This window comes from Silene latifolia, chromosome 8 (genome assembly GCF_048544455.1).
Source record: "Silene latifolia isolate original U9 population chromosome 8, ASM4854445v1, whole genome shotgun sequence".
NCBI lineage: Eukaryota > Viridiplantae > Streptophyta > Magnoliopsida > Caryophyllales > Caryophyllaceae > Silene > Silene latifolia.
Genome location: NC_133533.1, coordinates 1,785,190 through 1,804,885, shown reverse-complemented (window position 1 = coordinate 1,804,885; position 19,696 = coordinate 1,785,190). Strand labels below are relative to the sequence as shown.

General features: G+C 33.0%; 2 protein-coding genes across 2 annotated transcripts; both read right to left on the bottom strand.

Moving 5' to 3' along the window:
- Positions 1-5,955: 5,955 nt before the first annotated feature.
- LOC141595980 (uncharacterized) lies at positions 5,956-13,546 on the bottom strand. Its single transcript, XM_074415966.1, has 4 exons — positions 13,417-13,546; positions 13,153-13,270; positions 7,027-7,118; positions 5,956-6,237 (listed from the first exon to the last, which is right to left on the bottom strand). Exons 1-4 carry the CDS (start codon positions 13,430-13,432, stop codon positions 6,173-6,175), a joined length of 291 nt encoding a protein of 96 aa, XP_074272067.1. The 5' UTR covers positions 13,433-13,546; the 3' UTR covers positions 5,956-6,172.
- Positions 13,547-15,629: 2,083 nt separating this feature from the next.
- On the bottom strand, positions 15,630-17,703 carry LOC141595979 (putative xyloglucan endotransglucosylase/hydrolase protein 8). Its single transcript, XM_074415965.1, has 4 exons — positions 17,330-17,703; positions 17,049-17,149; positions 16,696-16,898; positions 15,630-16,167 (listed from the first exon to the last, which is right to left on the bottom strand). The coding sequence occupies exons 1-4, from the start codon at positions 17,523-17,525 to the stop codon at positions 15,765-15,767; spliced, it is 903 nt and encodes a 300-aa protein (XP_074272066.1). The 5' UTR covers positions 17,526-17,703; the 3' UTR covers positions 15,630-15,764.
- Between the last annotated feature and the right edge of the window lie 1,993 nt (positions 17,704-19,696).

The following is a 19,696-nucleotide window of genomic DNA, read 5'->3' as shown; positions in this document are numbered from 1 at the left end:
TCATGATGTTAAAGTTATTAAAAAAATTGTTTGTAACATTATTATATAATGGCACCTTACACGAGTATCGCGTGCAAACTTTAATCACCACTAGTATGAGATTTTTAATATAATCATGATACTTGTTTAACTTTGAAAACCGCGATTTAACTTATCACAAATTCTTACAAAACCTAAAGTGAAATTTCCATATGCAATATAGTCAATACTCATTGTCTTTGGACTATGGTTGAAAATTGTTTACTGAATAATTGAGGTTTTTTTATTTCTGGTGAATTAATGGTCATTCAATACATTTTCAATAATATCTCATGGATCATGTAAAAACAGTCTTCATATTCCTACAGCAATGTAAAGTTGTATACATTTGACTATTTGACATGTTTGACAAAAAAAATCTTGGTGTATTATTGATTGTAGTGACATTTGCAAATTATTTTTTATTGTTTAATTGAGTCATATGAATAATATATTAAAATTCGAATTCAAATGATAAGTACTTTTATGACTTTACCAACTAAAATAGTTCACCATTGTAGTTAGGTGAGACAATCACTTGGAATAAATTTCTACAACCGCATTGTCATAGCTAACCAAATAAGCTTTCAATTATTTTTCGAGACCTCTTAGGTAATTACAGTATCATTTTCTCATGCTTATTACCTTTTATCATCGAGAGTTATCTTTACTTTTTAAAAATCCCTACATATTAATTGGAACACATTATTCTTGTAAAACCCCTTTAATCTTTAATCGTTATGCGGTTTACTATAAATTACCGTAAAACTATAACTTATTAACTTTTTTTTTTAGGGGAATAACTTATTAACTTTTTGGTAAAAAAAAAAAAAAAAAAAAAAAAAACTTATTAACTTTTTGATAAAGTTTAATGTAAGACTACTTTTGTAGTACTAACAATTTGTAAAGGGCAACAAATATTTCATCTCTAAAATAGTAGTCCCAAAGATATTTTGGTGTTTAAATTGTTCCTTCAATCTTACTATTACCTTGGGTCAGCATTTTTGATGGGCCACATGACCACGTGGTCTGTGATGGGCCACAGGCCCACTTACTTTTAACTACACTTCAAGCTTAAAAGAAAAGGCATAGTTTTGAAAATATGTATAGAAAGAACAATAGGTTTTGGTATAGACGGGTGGGGCGAACAGACGGATAAAGATCTCTAATAAAATGGGTAGGGGGGTCAAGGTGGGGCACCCTCCATGTGCTTCCCACTTTATGGCAAATGGATATTTTGTGAGGGAAAATGGTATTCATCTATACGTATAGACGGATAGTGTCCGTCTATAATGAGAATTTGTGTAGAAAGAAATATTAGTTAGCTTAGATGATAAAGTTGTCAAACATGATACTTGAAGGTGGCTTTACATAATTTTTGCGTCGAATGCAAAACACGCCACATTGTTATAAAAGAATCTGTTTAATCTTGAAGCGTCGAGAGTATGTGTACAAGGTTTAATCGCCATTAATATGAGGGTTTTAATGTAATGGTGATGTTTGTTTAATTCAGTCTTTAGACTATGATTGAAAATTATTCAATGAATAAATTAAGGTTTTTTATTTTACAGTGAAATAACGGTCATTCAATGCAATCTCAATTATATCTCGCATGGCTCATGTAAAACCATCTTTGTATTCTTAACACCAATGTAAAGTTGTATACATTTAAGTATTTGACACGTTTAAGAAAAAATCTTGATGTATTGTGAATTTCAGTTGATACCTGAAAATACCTGAAAAAATCTTGATGTATTGTAAAAAAACTCTTTGATCTTGATCTTTAATCGTTACGTGGTCTAACAATAAGTTTGTGTAAAACTATAACTTATTAACTATTCAATAAAAAATTAGGTTATGTTTAGAAAAATTAGCTAAAAATGTACCTAAAACCTAAAAATGTAACTGAAAATTGAAGGGTACAATGATATGTAATAATTATTTAATATTATAGATTGAAGGGTAATAGGGAAATAGAATCAGTTAGCTTATTTATCAAATGCTACCTTAGGTAGCATTTTAAGGATAACATTTTATTTCAGGTAGCTTATTTAATTATTTGGTTAAATAAGCTATTTGTTAAATAATTACAAAAAACAAAGTAACTGAAATTTTGGTCAAATAAACTATCTGAAACACCTTGTCAAACAGAGCCTTAATATAGTACTCCATTCATCCCACTTTTATTGTCATACTTTTCTTTTTGGGAATGATTTAACAAATAAGATAAAATTACTACTCTATCTTTTAATTAAGAACAAAAGCGACAATACAATTTTGATAGAATGAATGGGTAGTTAAACTTGAATGAAGACTCTCTCCATTTCCTAAAAGAAATGGACCCTCCATTTCTATTTAACGGACATGATGAAATTTAGGGACAATCCAACGATTCGAGTTTTATCATGATAAATAAAGGTAAAAGGTAATAAATAGGAGAGTGCAATAGAATATTACATTGTGAGAGAAAAATACTCTCCATTTCTTTTAAGAAATGGAGAGGATCCATACTCGTTAAACTTAGGGATATTAGTGGTTATTTACTAATTTATCATATTAAAGTAAGGGGACAATAAAAGTGGAATGAATTTTGAAGAAAATGGGAGAATAAAAACGGGATAGATGAAGTAATATTTTTGTAGTAAGAATTTGTAAATGGCAACAAAAATTTGTAAGTGACATTCTTATCTTTTGAGAGTGTCTTATTGATGCTCTTTCATTTATACTTACTACCTGGTAATTTGAAAATCTTTGATTTTCTCTTACTATTCTCATCCGCAAAACCGGAAGAATAGTATAATTGACCGAAAATCAATCTATGTTCTTTACTTAAAAAAAAAAAAAAAAAAAAAAAAAAAAAAAAAAAAAAAGATCTTCCCAACTCCAAAAGATATATTTGGTGTTATATTGCTCCTTCAATCTTACTATAAGCTTGGGTCAAGCGTTTTTGATGGGCCACATGACCACGTGATCTATGATGGGCCACAGGCCCACTTACTTTTGACAACACTTCAAGTTTAGGCAAAGCATAGTGTATGAGCATATACATAAAGGAAAGGCATAGTGTATGTGCATATACAAAACAAGGAGCAAATATCGACTAATTTAGATGATAAAGTTGTACAATATGATACATATAATTTGGGTTTAATTTTTGCCAGTATTAAATTCGCCCTTTTGATTCCTTTTGCATCAAACAAAAACGCATATACTTGCAAGGATTAATTTGAAGGCGGCTTTATATTATTTTTGTGTAGAACGTAAAATACAACCCATAAATGCTAAACTTGTTATTAAAAAAATCTGTTTATAACATAATTATATAAGGCTATTTTATAAGAGAGTATGTCTACAAAGTCTAATCACTATTAATATGAGGTTTTTAATTTAATGACTAATGATGATGTTTGTTTAACTTTTATGAGCGGTTGTTTAGCTTATACGTACAAAACCTAAAATAAAATTTTCCTGTGTTATAATAGTCAATATTCATTGTCTTTGGACTATGATTGAAAATTGTTCAATGAATCAATTATAGACTTACATATTTAATTTTCTAGTGAAATAACGATCATTTAATACAATCTCAATTATATCTCATGGATCATGCAGAAACAATCTTCATATTCCTAACACTAATGTCAAGTTGTATACATTTGAGTATTTGACATGTTTAAGAAAAAATCTTGGTACATTATAACTGGTGCCCGGTAGTAACTTCTGCGAGGCTACGATACGTCTCTTTGATATAAAAGGAATCACACGGATAAGTTTAGATCCGAATTCTTCTGATGATGAGTACTAGCCCTCATGAGTTATGATTTTACGAACTAAATTCATCTGACTTTACGAACTAAGCTAATTGACAACTGTATACGAGTTATGCAACGGTTATATGATGAAAGACTCTAATATTCCTAGGTATATACGATCACAATCACATATTCACATACAAACAGAACAGCAGTAACACAGCCGTACACATAATGGCTAGATCACAAAATTCATGTTGCTAGATGGAACTTCAAATTTTGGAGCACTATAATAAACAATTGGTCTCCCTTGTGACGGATTACCATTTGTGACGGATATTTTGTGAGATAAAATGGTAACAAAATGGGTTAGTGGAAAAAGGAGACCACATGAATAGTGTTGCAGAGAGAGAAAAAGTGGGTACATTGTGAGGTAAAATGGTATTCGTCTTCAGCTTGTGACGGATATGTCATGTCATGAGAATTTGTGTATAAATAATTGTCTAAAAATGGAATGATGGGTCATGTCTTTTTAAAGTGAGCACCATCATGTCTTATCATGCCTCAAGAATTTGTCTCACCATTCTCGTCCTTACAACGTGGCTCATCTTCAACCTTAAAATGTCATCTCATCATTGTACCTGATTCACGTGCTATGATTAGATCGATTGAACTAAAAGTCTCAATAATTTCCACAAATTAAGGTCATTATGGTCTTGTTAATTGTAAAGTAATACTCCCAAAATATGTTTCAAATTTACCTTTTATTACCTAATGTTTATATTATGAAAAGTTGTTTATTTATTTACTCTCTCGAATTAAAACAACACTCTTTACTATCTGACTCATGTGATTTGATTAGATCTGTTCAAAGGGTCAGAAAAAGATATTATAGAGGTGATTTATCTCTGATGTTAAGTTGTTATTTGATTATTGTACCTGATTCACGTGCTATGATTAGACCTGTCGGACAAGCCCTATTATCTTTTACAAATTAGGGTTAATTTTTCTATTAGAATATGGGTGAAAAGTTATTTATTTATTTATTCTCTCGAATTAAAACACTCTTTACTATCTGATTCATGTGATATGATTAGACCTGTTCAAAGGGTCAGAAAAAGATATTATAGAGGTATTTATCTCTCATGTTAAGTTGTTACTTGATTATTGTACCTGATTCACGTGCTATGATTAGACCTGTCGGACAAGCCATATTATCTTTTACAAATTAGCGTTATTTTTTCTATTACAATATGGGTTGCATGTAGATGTGTAATTTTAATTCAAAAACAACTACTTTTCCTAAAAAATAGAAATAAAATTATCTTTGTAAAAATAATAGGTTATATATTTCAAATTTAACTTTTGCTATAACTACAAAAAAGCTGTGTTCATTTTTTTTAAATTACTTCCTAAAATTAAAACAGTTATTCCGGCCTATATACGTCAATGATTAGACGTATTGGGAGGGTTAGAAAATATATTAATTGAGAATTATTTTTATATGGTAGAGCAACTAAGCAAGGAACAAAATTTATACGAAGTATTATTAAAACAAAAACACTAAATATAAACACTTTTGTAGACAAACAATTTTCTTTATAATTTTAGAACTCTTTAGAACGTACTCCATATATTTTAAATAATTTTTGTGAATTCCTTAAAAAAATAAAATAATTTTTGTGAATTCGCCATTATTGAACAGTCGAGCAAGTCTCACAGCATACCACAAATTGGATGATTTGTTTCATCACGGTTAAAAGATGAATGAAAATCAATATTTTAATTTTTTATGTTAAGTATCTCGATTATTTTACTCGTATTTATTAGTCATTTTATTGCAATCATTTATTTACGTTTTTTTTATGGATATTTTAATCAAAGCGAGACAGAGGAAGTAATACCATTTTCCTTACTCTAGCTCTTGCCATTCGTCCTTCTTATGCCTCTAAATACAAGTATTTTTCTTTCGGAATACTTTTTTTTGAGGAAACCCTATCCGGGTACTAAATTATAGATACTAAATCAAATGAGGCCGCAGCTACAACAATGTTCGGGAAATCACGAGTCCAAACTCTCCTACCGACTACCCATGGCCTCACATGTGCTATGGCATGAGCAACCGAGTTACCGTTCCTCCTAGGACACCGACTCATGAGTCCAAAGTTTCGGAATACTCTTTTAATTAAACCGGTCTCATGGAAAAAACTTCCGACAAACGAATTGCAGGGATGCTAAAACAACAGTAAATGTTACAGGAGAACCGAGTATAGGCACCAAATCGCATTGTAAATAATCTCACAGATCAGGTCATTACACAGTTTTGTCAGTCAAGCTCACACTAACTAATTAGGACTGTATGTATACAAACGGATTGCGCCACATCGAACTTGATTTGCATCTCATACATTGCTTTGCTTGTAAAGTTTAGTATCAAGTACTTGTTTCCCGCACATTGCACATACACCTGCAAAATTACAAAGCACATGAGAACATTTTACAATGGTACCGCTCAAATCTACAGATGTCAATACGTTGGTTTCGATTTGGATTCTGAATGAATGCAAAATCACCAATCCATGTTCGAAAACAATTCAAATCCTATAATTCACAGCCTTCTGATCCATAATACCCATTCTTTTTTATAATCCAAACCCAAACTCGATCCAAAATTGACATGTTGTTTGACCTTTAAACATAGATTTTGTCATCCAGTTAAACACTTAACGACAGTTTCGGGTTTTCAAATACTGCTTCAGAACAGGATTTTAATTCATTGGGATTGGACTGAAATTTTTCCTTCGTACTGAAACGGTTTTTTGTTCGTGTCATATTGAGCTCTAGTATACAACAACAACATCAGAGCCTTAATCCCAAAATGATTTGGGGTCGGCTGACATGAATCATCCTTTAGAACCGTCCATGGGTGAACGCACACTTCAAAATGCGCAAATATAGAAAAGGAAAAGTGAAAAACAAAAGGGGAGTGAAACATAATACAAAAGCCAAGTTAAACTTATATAGGTTCTAAAATCGAAATCTGGATTTCTTTTATAAAAACTTAGAATTTAAATCGAGAATAAAGATTAAAACGATTTTGAAAACCGAAGTAGAACTTGAGGGTATGAAATACCTTAAAAGTGAACCAAGTATTTATATATATTGAGCTCTAGTATACGTGAACAAATTTAACACCTTTTTTAGAGAGGGGGGAGGGGAAGAAAAGAGATCAACACGGAAAAAGTAATACAATTACCTTTACTGTATGCACATGTATGGCAATACTTGCCATTCTGGTGTACTTGCTGCTTGCATATTATGCATTTGACAGTTCCATATGGTGTCCATCTGCAAGGTTACACAACAGTAAATAGTTTTAGAAAACAGCAAGAATCTAAAACCTAATTAAAAAAACGACACATATAACGGTAATAGTACCGGCTCTAAATACAACAAAATTTGGGTAAGGCCGTCCGTCCAACCATAGGTTCAAGCAAGTTTATAATGCTTTAGGGTGCGTTGTCAATTTGTAGTTTCAAAAGCTCAGCACAACCCTACAATTCACCAAAGTTTTGCCGTATTATCTATATTCCCGTTTACTATCTCTAAGAAAAAAACATAGTAAATGTTGCAAAAAAATGAGTCGGAACATCAAGCTACTCACATAAAACAAATATTCACACAAAATTATGCAACTTGATAATATTATTGATAATATTATTCCCTCAGCCATAAGGAGAAGTCGGAACCCGGATTAAATGATAGGCAAGTGGTTGTGATTCCAATGCAACACACATGTACACCCACACCGACAAGGGATGATAAAGTAGTAAAGATGAAAAGATGAATATCAAACGGTAAATCATTTTTATTGAGGAACCATATAAATTCAAGGAGAATAATACTGTGGAACCATGAATTCCATCCCTTGACTAATTTTACGTGTAGACTGATTTAACCATTAACTCAAAGTTTAACGAGCACACCCTTTGGCATTAGAAAATCTAAAAACTCAAGTTTTCGTCAGTGACTGCTCTCAGAGACTCAGACACCTGCCCTTGCCCATTGACAAGTCTCCATTACATCGAAACGTCATGTTCCAAGCTTTCGAATTCACTAACACAGTAGACTAAAATCATAATGTCCTTTACTTAAAAGAGTCAAACTCAAGACCCCGCCACTTCACCTAACCCCTCAAAGTCACTACCTACTAGCTACTACACCTAACCGCCAACGATCATGAAGAGAGAGGGCAGCAGCAACCCCAGAACCTCATTTCGTTGGTGAAAACTCGAGGTTGAAATATATGCACTACAGTGAGGATTGTTGTTTCAGGCCACAAATAGGAAAAAAATCTATCTCAATTCATAGCCTTCATGTACCACATATTCAATTGCAAGGAGCTCACCAATCACTTTAATAACACGGTACATTTCCTGAATGACTTCAATTAAAACCAGCCAAGATCATCTACCTTCATTTCGAAAAGCCAACTTCATTAACACAGGCTAAGATCCTCTACCTTCATTTCAAAAGGCATGTGCGACACTCAAACGACGAGGACCAATGGCGATGCGGCGAAAGACACAAAATGACACCACACACTCGTAAATTTATTTGCAAGCGGATTCTAGATTTGAAAAAATTATTATGTCAAAAGACTCAAAATCTAAATTCATTGAGAATGTTAACTCTTTCTAATTTAGTAATTTACGAGTCACAAACATGATATAGAGGGGGATAGAGAAGGCAAAAATTGAGCACATAAACCCAAAAAAAAAAATGCAAATCGCATTCATGAAGGCTTGGATCAGCACGTGGTACTGAAAATCATTCCTAATCATGGTTGGGGAATCCTCCATGCCCACTCTCAATGTTCTGCGATCAACATCCCCTCAAAATACAGTCGTAAAATTTATCAAAACCATTACAAACCTGTCGTATATGGATTTGCAGCCAAATGTTAATACAGTAGATGTATTTCAGCACTTGTGCGTAGTGCACCTTTTGTATACCTCGTAGAAACAGTACGCCTAGCTTAAGCGGGTTGTGTTGCTACCTCATGCCTAAGCTTGCCACATGTTTTCTTTTAAAAGCAAGTCTTTTACTATCCTAGAAGTGCAAATTAAGTGACTTACCTATCGCCAAGCAATCTAGCATCCATGATCAACCTCCCAAAGCTTGACAGTCGACACTATAGAAAATGAAAAAAAAAAAAAACACCCTTTTTTATTCAATTCCTAATGGGTAAAGGTATAAAAGTTGAGCTTCCAAGTATTTCTCCTTTCCCTTTCTATTTGTAACGGACATTCCACCTCTTTCATATCTCCCCTCACCCTACTCTCACCAGTCATAACAAACCAACCAAGACAATCATAAATATCAATATGAACAGGTCCACCCACTACACAACTCTGTATTTATGTTTCAATATGCAGTTTAGAAACTGGGATTGCAGGTCCTTTGTTGACTCTTTCCTTTCTTGTGAGACAGTGGCTAATACGACAAAAACGATGAACATCACATTTAGTACCATTTATAAATCAATTCTAGACTATTTAACACCACTCTTCACTGGAGAACAAGTACATCAAGGCAGAACCGCAGAAAGTGATCTAGTCTGCACTCTTATGCCTAGCAGCCCCTACCTACAAGATTGGTTATTTATTAATGATCCACAAGGACCTCCAGAAAGAGTAATCATAAAGATAACCAGCGTAGCATAAAAACTTCCAAAAGCTTAAAGAAATGACTCATCAATCTCCCATAGCTTCAACATTAACTGTTGAGTTTCTAGACTCTCTCTCTATGTATATACGGAGTGTCTCTTTAACATGCATTGCACAATGCTTTTATCGCTTTTCAATCTATGTTCTTATAATGTGGACTAGAGCACAACATTCAACTTTAGATTTGTAAAATTTCTCGCAAAATAATTCATACAACTCACTACCTCACTACATGAATACCAACTCATCATTGTAAACTAAGCATCACTCTTAAATAAGACCACATAATTCTTGCAGGTACTCATCTGAACGTGTGAGACCGTCTTTCCCGACTTTATAACATATCCTTCCGTAAGGCAGTTTCACCTTTATAAAGAACTATTTTTAGTAACGTCCACAACACATAGTACATGTAGAACTGTCTACTCGCTCTGTTTTAAAGATTTGTTTACAATTAATTTACAGAAAAAAAAAAAAAGGAAAAGAAATTATCGGGACAGAGTGAGCATAATTTAGGGTTTTACACCTAAAGCGGTTTTACATAACAATAGTGGAACCAAGATTTGAGTTGGGGCCCGAAACATATAGCGGAAAATTAGGGAGGCTAACTAGTCATGAATAATGAACTTGAAATTTTTTTTTTTTGAAAAATTCCAACTATTTCTATTATTAAATAACATTGTCACTCGAGATTATGGAATCCTTCACGCCCCAATCGCAATTTTAGGCCACAACTGCGATCAACACCCCCTCGAAACACAATCATGCTAACCACCAAAACCATTATAAAACTGTCGTATTTCGCGTTGCAGCCAAATGTTATTACAGAGATATGATTCAGATTTCAGAACTTGTGCGCAGTGCACCTTCTGTATGCCTCATAAACAGTACGCTTACCTTAAGGTAGTTGTGTTGAATGGTACCTCATGCCAAAGCTTGCCACAGGTTTCCTTTTAAAAGCAAGTCCTTTACTATCCTAAAAGTGCAGATCAAGTGACCTAATCATCGCAAAGCATTCAACATCAACCTCTCGAAACTTTACAGTTGACACTAAATTAAGTAGGTCCCTCCCTTTTTTATTCAATAACTAATGGGTTAAGCTAGGCTTGAGCTCTCAAGTATTTCTCCGACCCCTTTTTACTTGTAATGGACAAATCCCTTATCCCCTTTCATATCTCCCCTCACCTTTAATCACATCCATCTTACCAAACAAACGAAGATCATCATAAATATCCACATGAACAGGTCCGCTGACTATATGGTATTTGTGGTTCGATATATAGTTCGGAAATACTGATGGCAGGTCCTTTGGTGACTCACCCCTTTCTGTCTGAGAAGAAGGTGGCCAGTATGACAAAAATGATGGAACATTAAATGAAGAATCAATTCTAACTACTCTAGCCTACTACTTGAGATGTTCGAGCCTCGAGCTTTAATCAAAACCACACTTCACTGGAGAACTAGTAAATCAAGGCATACACAGCAAAGACCTAGTAATCTAGTAAGCACTCTTATAGCACTCTTATGCCTAGCAACCCCGAATTACAAGATTGATTATTTCCAATGCAAATTGACCTCTAGCCTCTAGGAAGTGTTATCATAAAGGTAGACGGAGTAGCATGATTTATGAAAATAGCAGTTGGGTTTCTAGACTATCTATCTATATACAGAGTATCTCTTTGACATGCATTGCACAATGCTTTATAGCTCTTCAATCTATGTTCTTACATTGTTGACTATAACCCAAAATCCATCATCATATTTTAAACCTTGACGCCATAAAATTTAAGCTACTCACAACGTCACTAATGAATACCAACATACCATTTAAAATTAAGAGTAACTCTTATCATGAATGAATACCAACACACATTTTAAAAGTAAGAGTAACTATTAAATAAGGCAAAATTACAATTATTTTTGGGTACATAAAATTTCAACCAATTCCACATGCGAGACCATCATCCCCACCTTTTTAACAAATCCATGTGTAAGACGGTTTTGCCTCTATAAAGAATTATTTTTAGTAACTTTGACAACACACAGTGAATATGTACATGTATAAGTGTCTAGTTGTTCTGCCCTATCATTTGTTTACTTTTAATTTACATAAAAAAGGTAAATAATATTGAGGCGGAGAGAATATAACCAGTGGCGGAACCAAGATTTTAGTTGGGCCCCGAAACATAGATCAGAAGATTAAGGGGCAAACTAGTAAATAGTAACTAATAACAAACTTACAGAAAAATCAAAAATTTCAACTAAATATTCTGGGCTTTAAGGATATCCTAATCTCTACTATTATTCAACCAAACAAATACAAAACAATCTTAAAGTAATCAAGCAAACCATATAATTATACAAATTACATAAATCACAAAAAAGTAATTTAAAAAAAAACTGCTTTTTCTTGGGAAGAAGCTTGTTTTATTTAATTTTGCGATCATCATAAATATCCACATGAACAGGTCCCTCGATTACACAAATATGGGTATTTGTGTTTTGATATATTGTTTAGAAATTGTGATTGCATGCCATTTGGTGACTCCTTCTTTCCTAATGAGAAGGTGACCAGTTCGACAAAAATAATGAACACCATATGGAGCACCATTTATAAAGCAATTCTAACTATTCTGGCCTACTACTTGAGATGCTCGACCTTTAATCAAAACCACTCTTCCCCGGAAACCTAGTAAATCAAGGCAGAACCACAACCTAGTATGTACTCTTATGCCTAGCAACCCCATACTAGAAGATTGGTTATTTCTGATTGATTCACGAGGACCTCTAGGTAGAGTTACCATAAAGGTAGCCGGAGTAACATCAAAAATTCACCAGTAATCTACCATCGTTTGCACAATTCTGGTGCTAATTTAGCTCTTGTATCTATGTTCTTATAATATCGACTTAACTATAATACAACATCCAGCTTCAAATTTGTAACCTTTCTCGTAAAATAATTCAAACAGCTCACTACATTAATACCAACCCAACATCCCAAAATAAGAGCAACTCTAAAGCAATACCACATTAGGTATTTCAAACTTCAACCAGCTCGACATGTGAGACCAATAAAACCATCTCCTCTTTAACAAATTCTAGAGCAACGAGGTTTTAAACCAAAACTCTATAAAGAACACTTCCCACATGTGAGACCGTCTCTTCTCAACCAACTCAATAAAGCACGGTATCTAGTAAGTAGTAACTTCCACAAGTCATACTTCGTGTATAAGTGTCTACTCCCTCCATGGCTCCATCTCAATCATTTGTTTACGTTTGATTAAAATACTTCTCAATAAGCATAAATGGCACCGGGTAATTATATTTATTAATTTACACAAGACTTGCTGAATTGGGGACAAAACTTATGTCTAAAAATTAAGGGGGCTAACTAGAAATCGAAAATTTCAATTGAAAATCTTGCGCTTTAAGAATATGATCACAAATACTTATGTAAGGCGGTCTTACATAAGTTTATTGTAAAACCAGGTTCTTTTAATAACTACGTGTGTAAAACCGCCTTACACAAGACCAAGCGGAATATCATTATCAATCTCAACTATAACCCCTACCAAAAACAAAACAAATCTTAAACTAATCAAGCAATCAATATAATTATACAAAAATACAGTAATTTGAAACAAAAAAAATACCTGTTTTTCTTAGAAAGAAGTTTGTTTTCATTAATTTTGCGACCACCACTTTCATTAGTATTACTTGCTCCATCTTTCCACTTATCTGGTACAATTACTTTCCCTAATTTCTTCTCACCTGTAAATTTAATCATCAATTAAATAATTAATTAATTAATTAATCAATTAACACAAGAATTATACCAATAATTTATACGAAAAAAAAAAACCCAATTAAACCCTTAAATTGATGATTTGAAGAAGAGGGGATTAAAGGGTACTTACATTTATCACAAACCATTGTAATTGGAGTTGATTTAGAGAAGATCGCAAAATAATTTTATGTATGATTGAAACTTCGAAAGTAAAGATTTTGAGGATAATAGATGTGGTGCAAAGGGCAACGGGCAAAAGGTAAAGGCCTACAAGGGGGGTTAATATATGAGTTTGGGTCGGTTAATTTTTTTTTTATTTTTTTTTATGGCAACCATTCTACAAGACGGTTTTTTATATTTGTGTATTGTTCAATGCAGTTTCGGATTTAGAGGAGCTAGTGCCTAGTAGGGTGCTCGCCCTCGTTGGATAGACCTCTGGTGAGTCCGGTCGGGTTAGGGTTGTCAGAAATTCAAGCCATGGATCGATTCCGTGATCCGTCTCATGGAAAGGATTTTTTTTTTAGGGCAGAAAATTGGAAAGGATGGGTCTGGTTGGCTTAAACTTGACCCAGACAATTCGGATACATGTTTCATTTTGTGTTGGCAGGCACGTGATGGTCGGGCCTCATATGGGTGACCAAGGCTCGACCCAGTATACAGAAGGGATGTGTCGGCTAGTATGGCGGGTTGAAAATTTTGCCCGACAACACGGGTGCATGAGCGATTTGGTCATGCCGGGTTCGGTCATGCTGTTGGCCAGCTCTACCGCTGGATTTATTGGAAATTTCAATGTTTACGGTCAAACATTCGAGTACTTTTTCGAGTTTACATATGGTAGTACCAGTTCACTTCATTAAAATTTACCCATTAATTATAAATTTTGACTCCACCAATATATTTCTATGATAAGCCGAGTCCCAATACATAGTTGTCAAATATTATGAGAAATTACAACTGAATTATTTACATATGTCGGTTTCCATCATAGAATTTCAATTATCGAAATGATAAAAAACAAAAAAACTCAATTATTAGTACTATTTTTAAATTGGGCTTATTATAATTGGGTAGTCTCACAATAATAACGTCCTATGTATTCAATTGGCCCGCGTACGAAGTATGGCTGTGTGAAAATCAATCTTTATTAGGCCCATAGTTAGTCTTCTCTTAAACCCATAGTTTTTTGAATTTTTTTTTTTTTTGATGACGACGGAGTTGAATCCCCCCGGGCCCATGCATTTCTGCACCACCACATGGACCATGTAAGCCACCCCCTTTCGGGGGCTGCAGTGGCCAAGTGATCATCACCCCAGCTGGTAGTCGAACCCGGGACCTCTCAACTCCTGCATTTCTACAAGCTTCATGGTTTAACCCAGCTATCACTGGACTAACATCACTTGGTTCATAGTTTTTTGAAATTAAAAGGCCATAATTGTTGGGAAAACTAAAATGCTCATTGACTTTCAATTTCTCCCTAATCTCGATCAATGAGATTTGGTCATGTTCTTTCTGATTTAATTTTAGCTTATTTTAATTTAGCTCAGTTCAATTTTGTTTAATTCAACTTCATGCAATTTAGTTTAACTCATCTCTTCAAAAATTAACTCTTACTTCAGATTCATTCAGTTCAATTCAGCTTCATTCAGTTCAGCTGAAACTTCTTTTAGCAGAAAAGAACAGGGCCTGAAGCCTCCGTTGATTTTCTTTAGTTACTTACTAATGTCGATTAAATAGAGGAAGTATTTCTATTAAACTACTAATGTCGATGATAACCTTGTATTTTCTAAAATAAGAATCACGGAAATTTTATTTTCTTCAATCCATTAAATTTAAGGTTCTTCATACTCGTTTGATTACTATTGATTCAATCCACTAAAATAAGATAACCTTGCATTTTAGAGTAAATATAAATTTTAACTAATTCAAGTATTCAACGTCGATATACAAATTGTTTTGATGATTACTATTTCGTCACAAATTACTTCAGTCAAGCTCCTTTCAAATTTTAAACAAGTTGTATGCTATTTTATCGGCCTAAATAAAAACTCATTTCACTAATTTATCATAATTGGTAAATTAGTGAAAATATAACTCTTGTTTTACCGTTTATATTCATTGTAGAATGTATTTTAATCAAATGTAAATAAATAAAATATATTTAAAAATATAACTCTTTTTATAAAAAATAATATAGAATATTTAAAAAATACAACAAATTGGGTGCCCAAAACAATAGGCAAAATTGATACATGTGCAAATAAATTACACCAAAATCTCAGTTATTTGATTACCGTTTATATTCTTTGTAGAATGTATTTTAATCAAATGTAAATAAATAAAATATATTTAAAAATATAACTCTTTTTATATAAAATAATATAGAATATTTAAAAAATACAACAAATTGGGTGCCCAAAACAATAGGCAAAATTGATACATGTGCAAATAAATTACACCAAAAAAAAGTCTCATCCTAAATTAATCCCAAGGACTTAAAGAACACTCTTCCAATGGAGTTGGGTATCTTTCAATATCCTTACAATAATCATAGGCAACAAAATTCCTAGTAACCCAAGCATAATCCTTCTTTTGAGAGTCACTCAAATGCCAAGAAGGGTATTGATCCCACCAAAACTTAGTTGTAGTAGAGACACAAGCAGGGTAAGGGTCTTCCCATTGGCACCCGTCGACACTAAAGTCCTTGTAAGACGACACAAAAGGCGCCTTCTTCCAGTCGGTTTTCTCTAGACCGCCTCTCGTGGCCCAGTCGTCCGCGTTCCATATGCTTGAGAATAAGTACATTGGCTTTTGGTTTGGGAAGAAGTCATTGGGTTTGCCATTGTTCTTGTATACTCGTATTGGGACTCGATCAACAAAAAACCTGTTCATAATACGTTAATTCAATTTTAGAAAATCTCAAACTACAAACCGTCTCTCAATAAATTAAATGTTTTTTTTGGATGTAAATTAAAAGAAGTTATAAGACAATTTTAATGATGGCGGAATTTAAACCCTGGTCATGAGTATCACACCTCACAATTTTACCAACTGAACTAGTTGACGGAATTAAACGTAAAGATTAAAACTTTTTATCTCACAATGCAATGTGGATGAATTGTACCTTATTCCTTTATTCCTCAAATTCCTTACTTTACATACACGGTAGTCAGTAGTCACCGTGCAAACCCGTGATTTATTTTACTAGCCTTTAATTCGGACGGTACCCTTTAACCCGTCATTTAGTACCGTCATTTAGTACCGTCTGAATTAAAGGGTAGTAAATTAAACTAAATACTAAATCATGGATCGCTCTTATATATATCATCTTAATTTATCTTTGAACTCACCTAATGACTAAAAAAATACGACATTTAAACATGTCACTAAGTTTTTAACAGAGAAGACATACACAATTTGGTGATCATTCCATAAGATTGAGTAAGTGTGATATTCTTCAGTAGGATCAAACCATAGATTATATCGCATTTCTCGACCACCGGTCCCGTTCTTGTAAACATTAGTCTGAATTATGTAAGGTTGTCCTGTTCTATTTCCTAAGAACTCGAAATCTAGTTCATCCCTTGTCGGTCCGGCTTCTGTTTCCGTGCACATCTGTAAAAATAGTTGGTCTTGTATAAGATCGTTGTCTGGTCAACTTATAAAAATACATTTATGCATGTATTAAACGTGACCAGAATTTAAATTACGTCAGCATTAAAATCATCTAATTTTTCGAATAATGTTGAGATGAAAAATACTTACATAGTAAGCTGTCACAACACCAGCAGAATCACCACCAACTAATTTCAACTTCATACTAAACCATCCAAATCTATAACTTTGTTTTGTTTGAAACCCACAACCTGAAATTAAAATTCATCAACAAATATACGTTTTTCAAAATCTCCGTCACATATTTTAAAATACGTATACAATCAAATGGAACAGAGAAAGTATACAGGATATACATATATAATGAACATTACATATTTTTAAAACACGTATACAATCAAATGAAACAGAGAAAGTCGAGAATTAATTACCAGTTACTTCATCTAAGGAAAGAAACCAGATCTGCCCATCATTAGAAGTCTTGAAATTACTTTCAGAAAACATTATATTAAAATTATCTTTGAATGATCCTTTTGTTAATGAGACTGCTAATGTTTTAGAGATAATGACAGTCATTAATGCTATAATTAGCATATAAACTGCCATTTTTTGTGCTCTTTTTTCCATTAATGAAACAAAGAGCAGAGTGTTTGGATCTCAATGCTACTTGGTATGTTTTTAAAGTTGGCTATGAAGTATGAAGCAGCCACAGAGGCGGTTTTAATGCTGACGGGATTTAAAAAGTAAGGTTTTTGTATAGTAAGAGTGTGAGGGAGGTTATTTAGAATAATATTTGGAGGTGCCCTTTTTTTGGCCTACATCTTGACTTATATACCATGGTACTCATACTTTTATGTAATTCCCACCTCTTTAATTAATTGTGATTTATTTTTTGTTTGATGGGAGTAATTTTGTAATCTTGTTTGCCTTTTAGGTGATTCTTTAGTTGTAAAGAGTGTAATTTGTTTTGTGTATGTTTCAAATCATTTAAGTAGAAATTTGTGCTTTTGTTAAATACTGTATATCTTTTTGTCATTTTGTAAATGAAATGGTATGTAGGGCTTGCAGTTAATCATATATATTCGGCGGTTTATTCAATGTGGATCTGGTAAAAAAGTAATTGCAACGGTTTCGATTCCTTGTCATTATTAAAAGACAAACATGGCATATGCATTGTCTCCTTATAGAGTTATACTTCATCTGTTTTAGTCATTTGTTGTCCTTTTTTATATTGGGCTATCTTAATGAATTGTTGTCCTTTCTATTTTAAGAATGAACTTGATGATCAATTTGATCATTCACACTCAATTTATTGCACTTGTCATTTAGTAATTGACTCCTTCCTCTTTCCTTGATTTTTATGACAAAACCAAATGACAACAATTGACCGGAACTGAGGAAGTAGTTACTAATTAAAGTATAAAATGTTTATAATAAAATATATTTTTAATATTAGAAGTTCACTTAACTAACCTAAAAAATGGTTGGCCTCACAAAATCTAAGCATAATTAAGATGAATCTTTAACTAATGAATAAGTCGTCTCAAGATAATACAGTTCTGATAAAAAAAAAAAAAATCTTGTTATTATACTCAATCCTTCCGGTTATTTGTTTATCCTTAATTTTTACCCAAAGACTAAGGAGATGGGATCTTAGAGGACTATTTAGTGTTGTTCTTGAATGATAGGCACTAGGTAGACGTGATTAAATTACTTTTAAACATATTTTCAGTATAGAATGATAAATAATAGATTGACACGCTTATAAATAAAATAAGTAAATAAATAACGTATACAGAGTATTAATTTCAAGTGAGTGAAACTTCACTCCACAAGCAAGCATTGTTACTTAAGAAAAGACAGAGTAATAGTGACATTTTATTGATTAGAAGATGCCCAATTGGAATAGAGAATTCCAGGCTGCCCATGTATGTATTGGCATCAAAATTTCATTAAAATGGGACCCATTTTTGCATGTACATCATGTATGAACGTGATTTTGATAATTTAATGTCTTTTACAACTGGACTGCCTATGCGACTGTCGGCCTTGTGCTCACTACAATTCTACTGCAATGAAGTAGTAATGAACTTTGACATTTAGCCATAAATAAGTAATTAACAAAGTAAACAAACATTAATAATCTACTTATCTTTGAGTCAAATAGTATTGTATTGGGTGATTTTAATGAAAGCCTTTTAATATCTGAAGGTGGCAATTCAATCTGGTCAATCGTATCGGGTTTGAGTTGGATTATATTAGGTTCGGCTCATCCTGACTCAGCCTAACCTTTTGGGTCGAGACGTGATCCGGGTTGGGTTTCATTATCGGATTTAGTTCTTTATCGCATTACTTCGACTTTTTTTTACTAATAAGTTTTAGTTTTTGACAATTATTTTACTTCGTTTTAAGTCAAATGTATCAAATTACACACTAAATCGCTTACATTTTGTTCAATATGAAGCTTAATTACAAGTTTTAACCTAGGTTTAGCTAGAATTAATAAATATATTTAAGTGTGAAAGTTGGGTTGTTGCCATGTTGCTGGAAGTTCAATACAAAGGGCCAACATGGTGTTTATGGTATAAGAAATGGATATCCAAACAATGCAATTCCAAGGTTTAATTTCTCCAACTTGGCTATGTAGCACAAGGACTTTGTCAGGTCTGTTGCAAACATGGCATCATGCCATGTGGTTAGCAACACATACACAAAGAGCATGCTCATCAAAGATTGATAGAACTCTAGAAGAATATATAAGTTCGAAAATTAAAATAAATAAAATACATACTCGAAAT

Coding starts and splice junctions, on each gene's coding strand:
- LOC141595980 (XM_074415966.1), bottom strand. Junction 7,119..13,152: donor CTTCTTTCTAAGAAAAACAG/GTATTTTTTTTG, acceptor GTAACCTTGCAG/ATGGACACCATATGGAACTG. Junction 6,238..7,026: donor TACATGTGCATACAGTAAAG/GTAATTGTATTA, acceptor GTAATTTTGCAG/GTGTATGTGCAATGTGCGGG.
- LOC141595979 (XM_074415965.1), bottom strand. CDS start 17,525: ATGGAAAAAAGAGCACAAAAAATGGCAGTTTATATGCTAATTATAGCA. Junction 17,150..17,329: donor TTCCTTAGATGAAGTAACTG/GTAATTAATTCT, acceptor TTTTAATTTCAG/GTTGTGGGTTTCAAACAAAA. Junction 16,168..16,695: donor TGGAATGATCACCAAATTGT/GTATGTCTTCTC, acceptor TATTATGAACAG/GTTTTTTGTTGATCGAGTCC.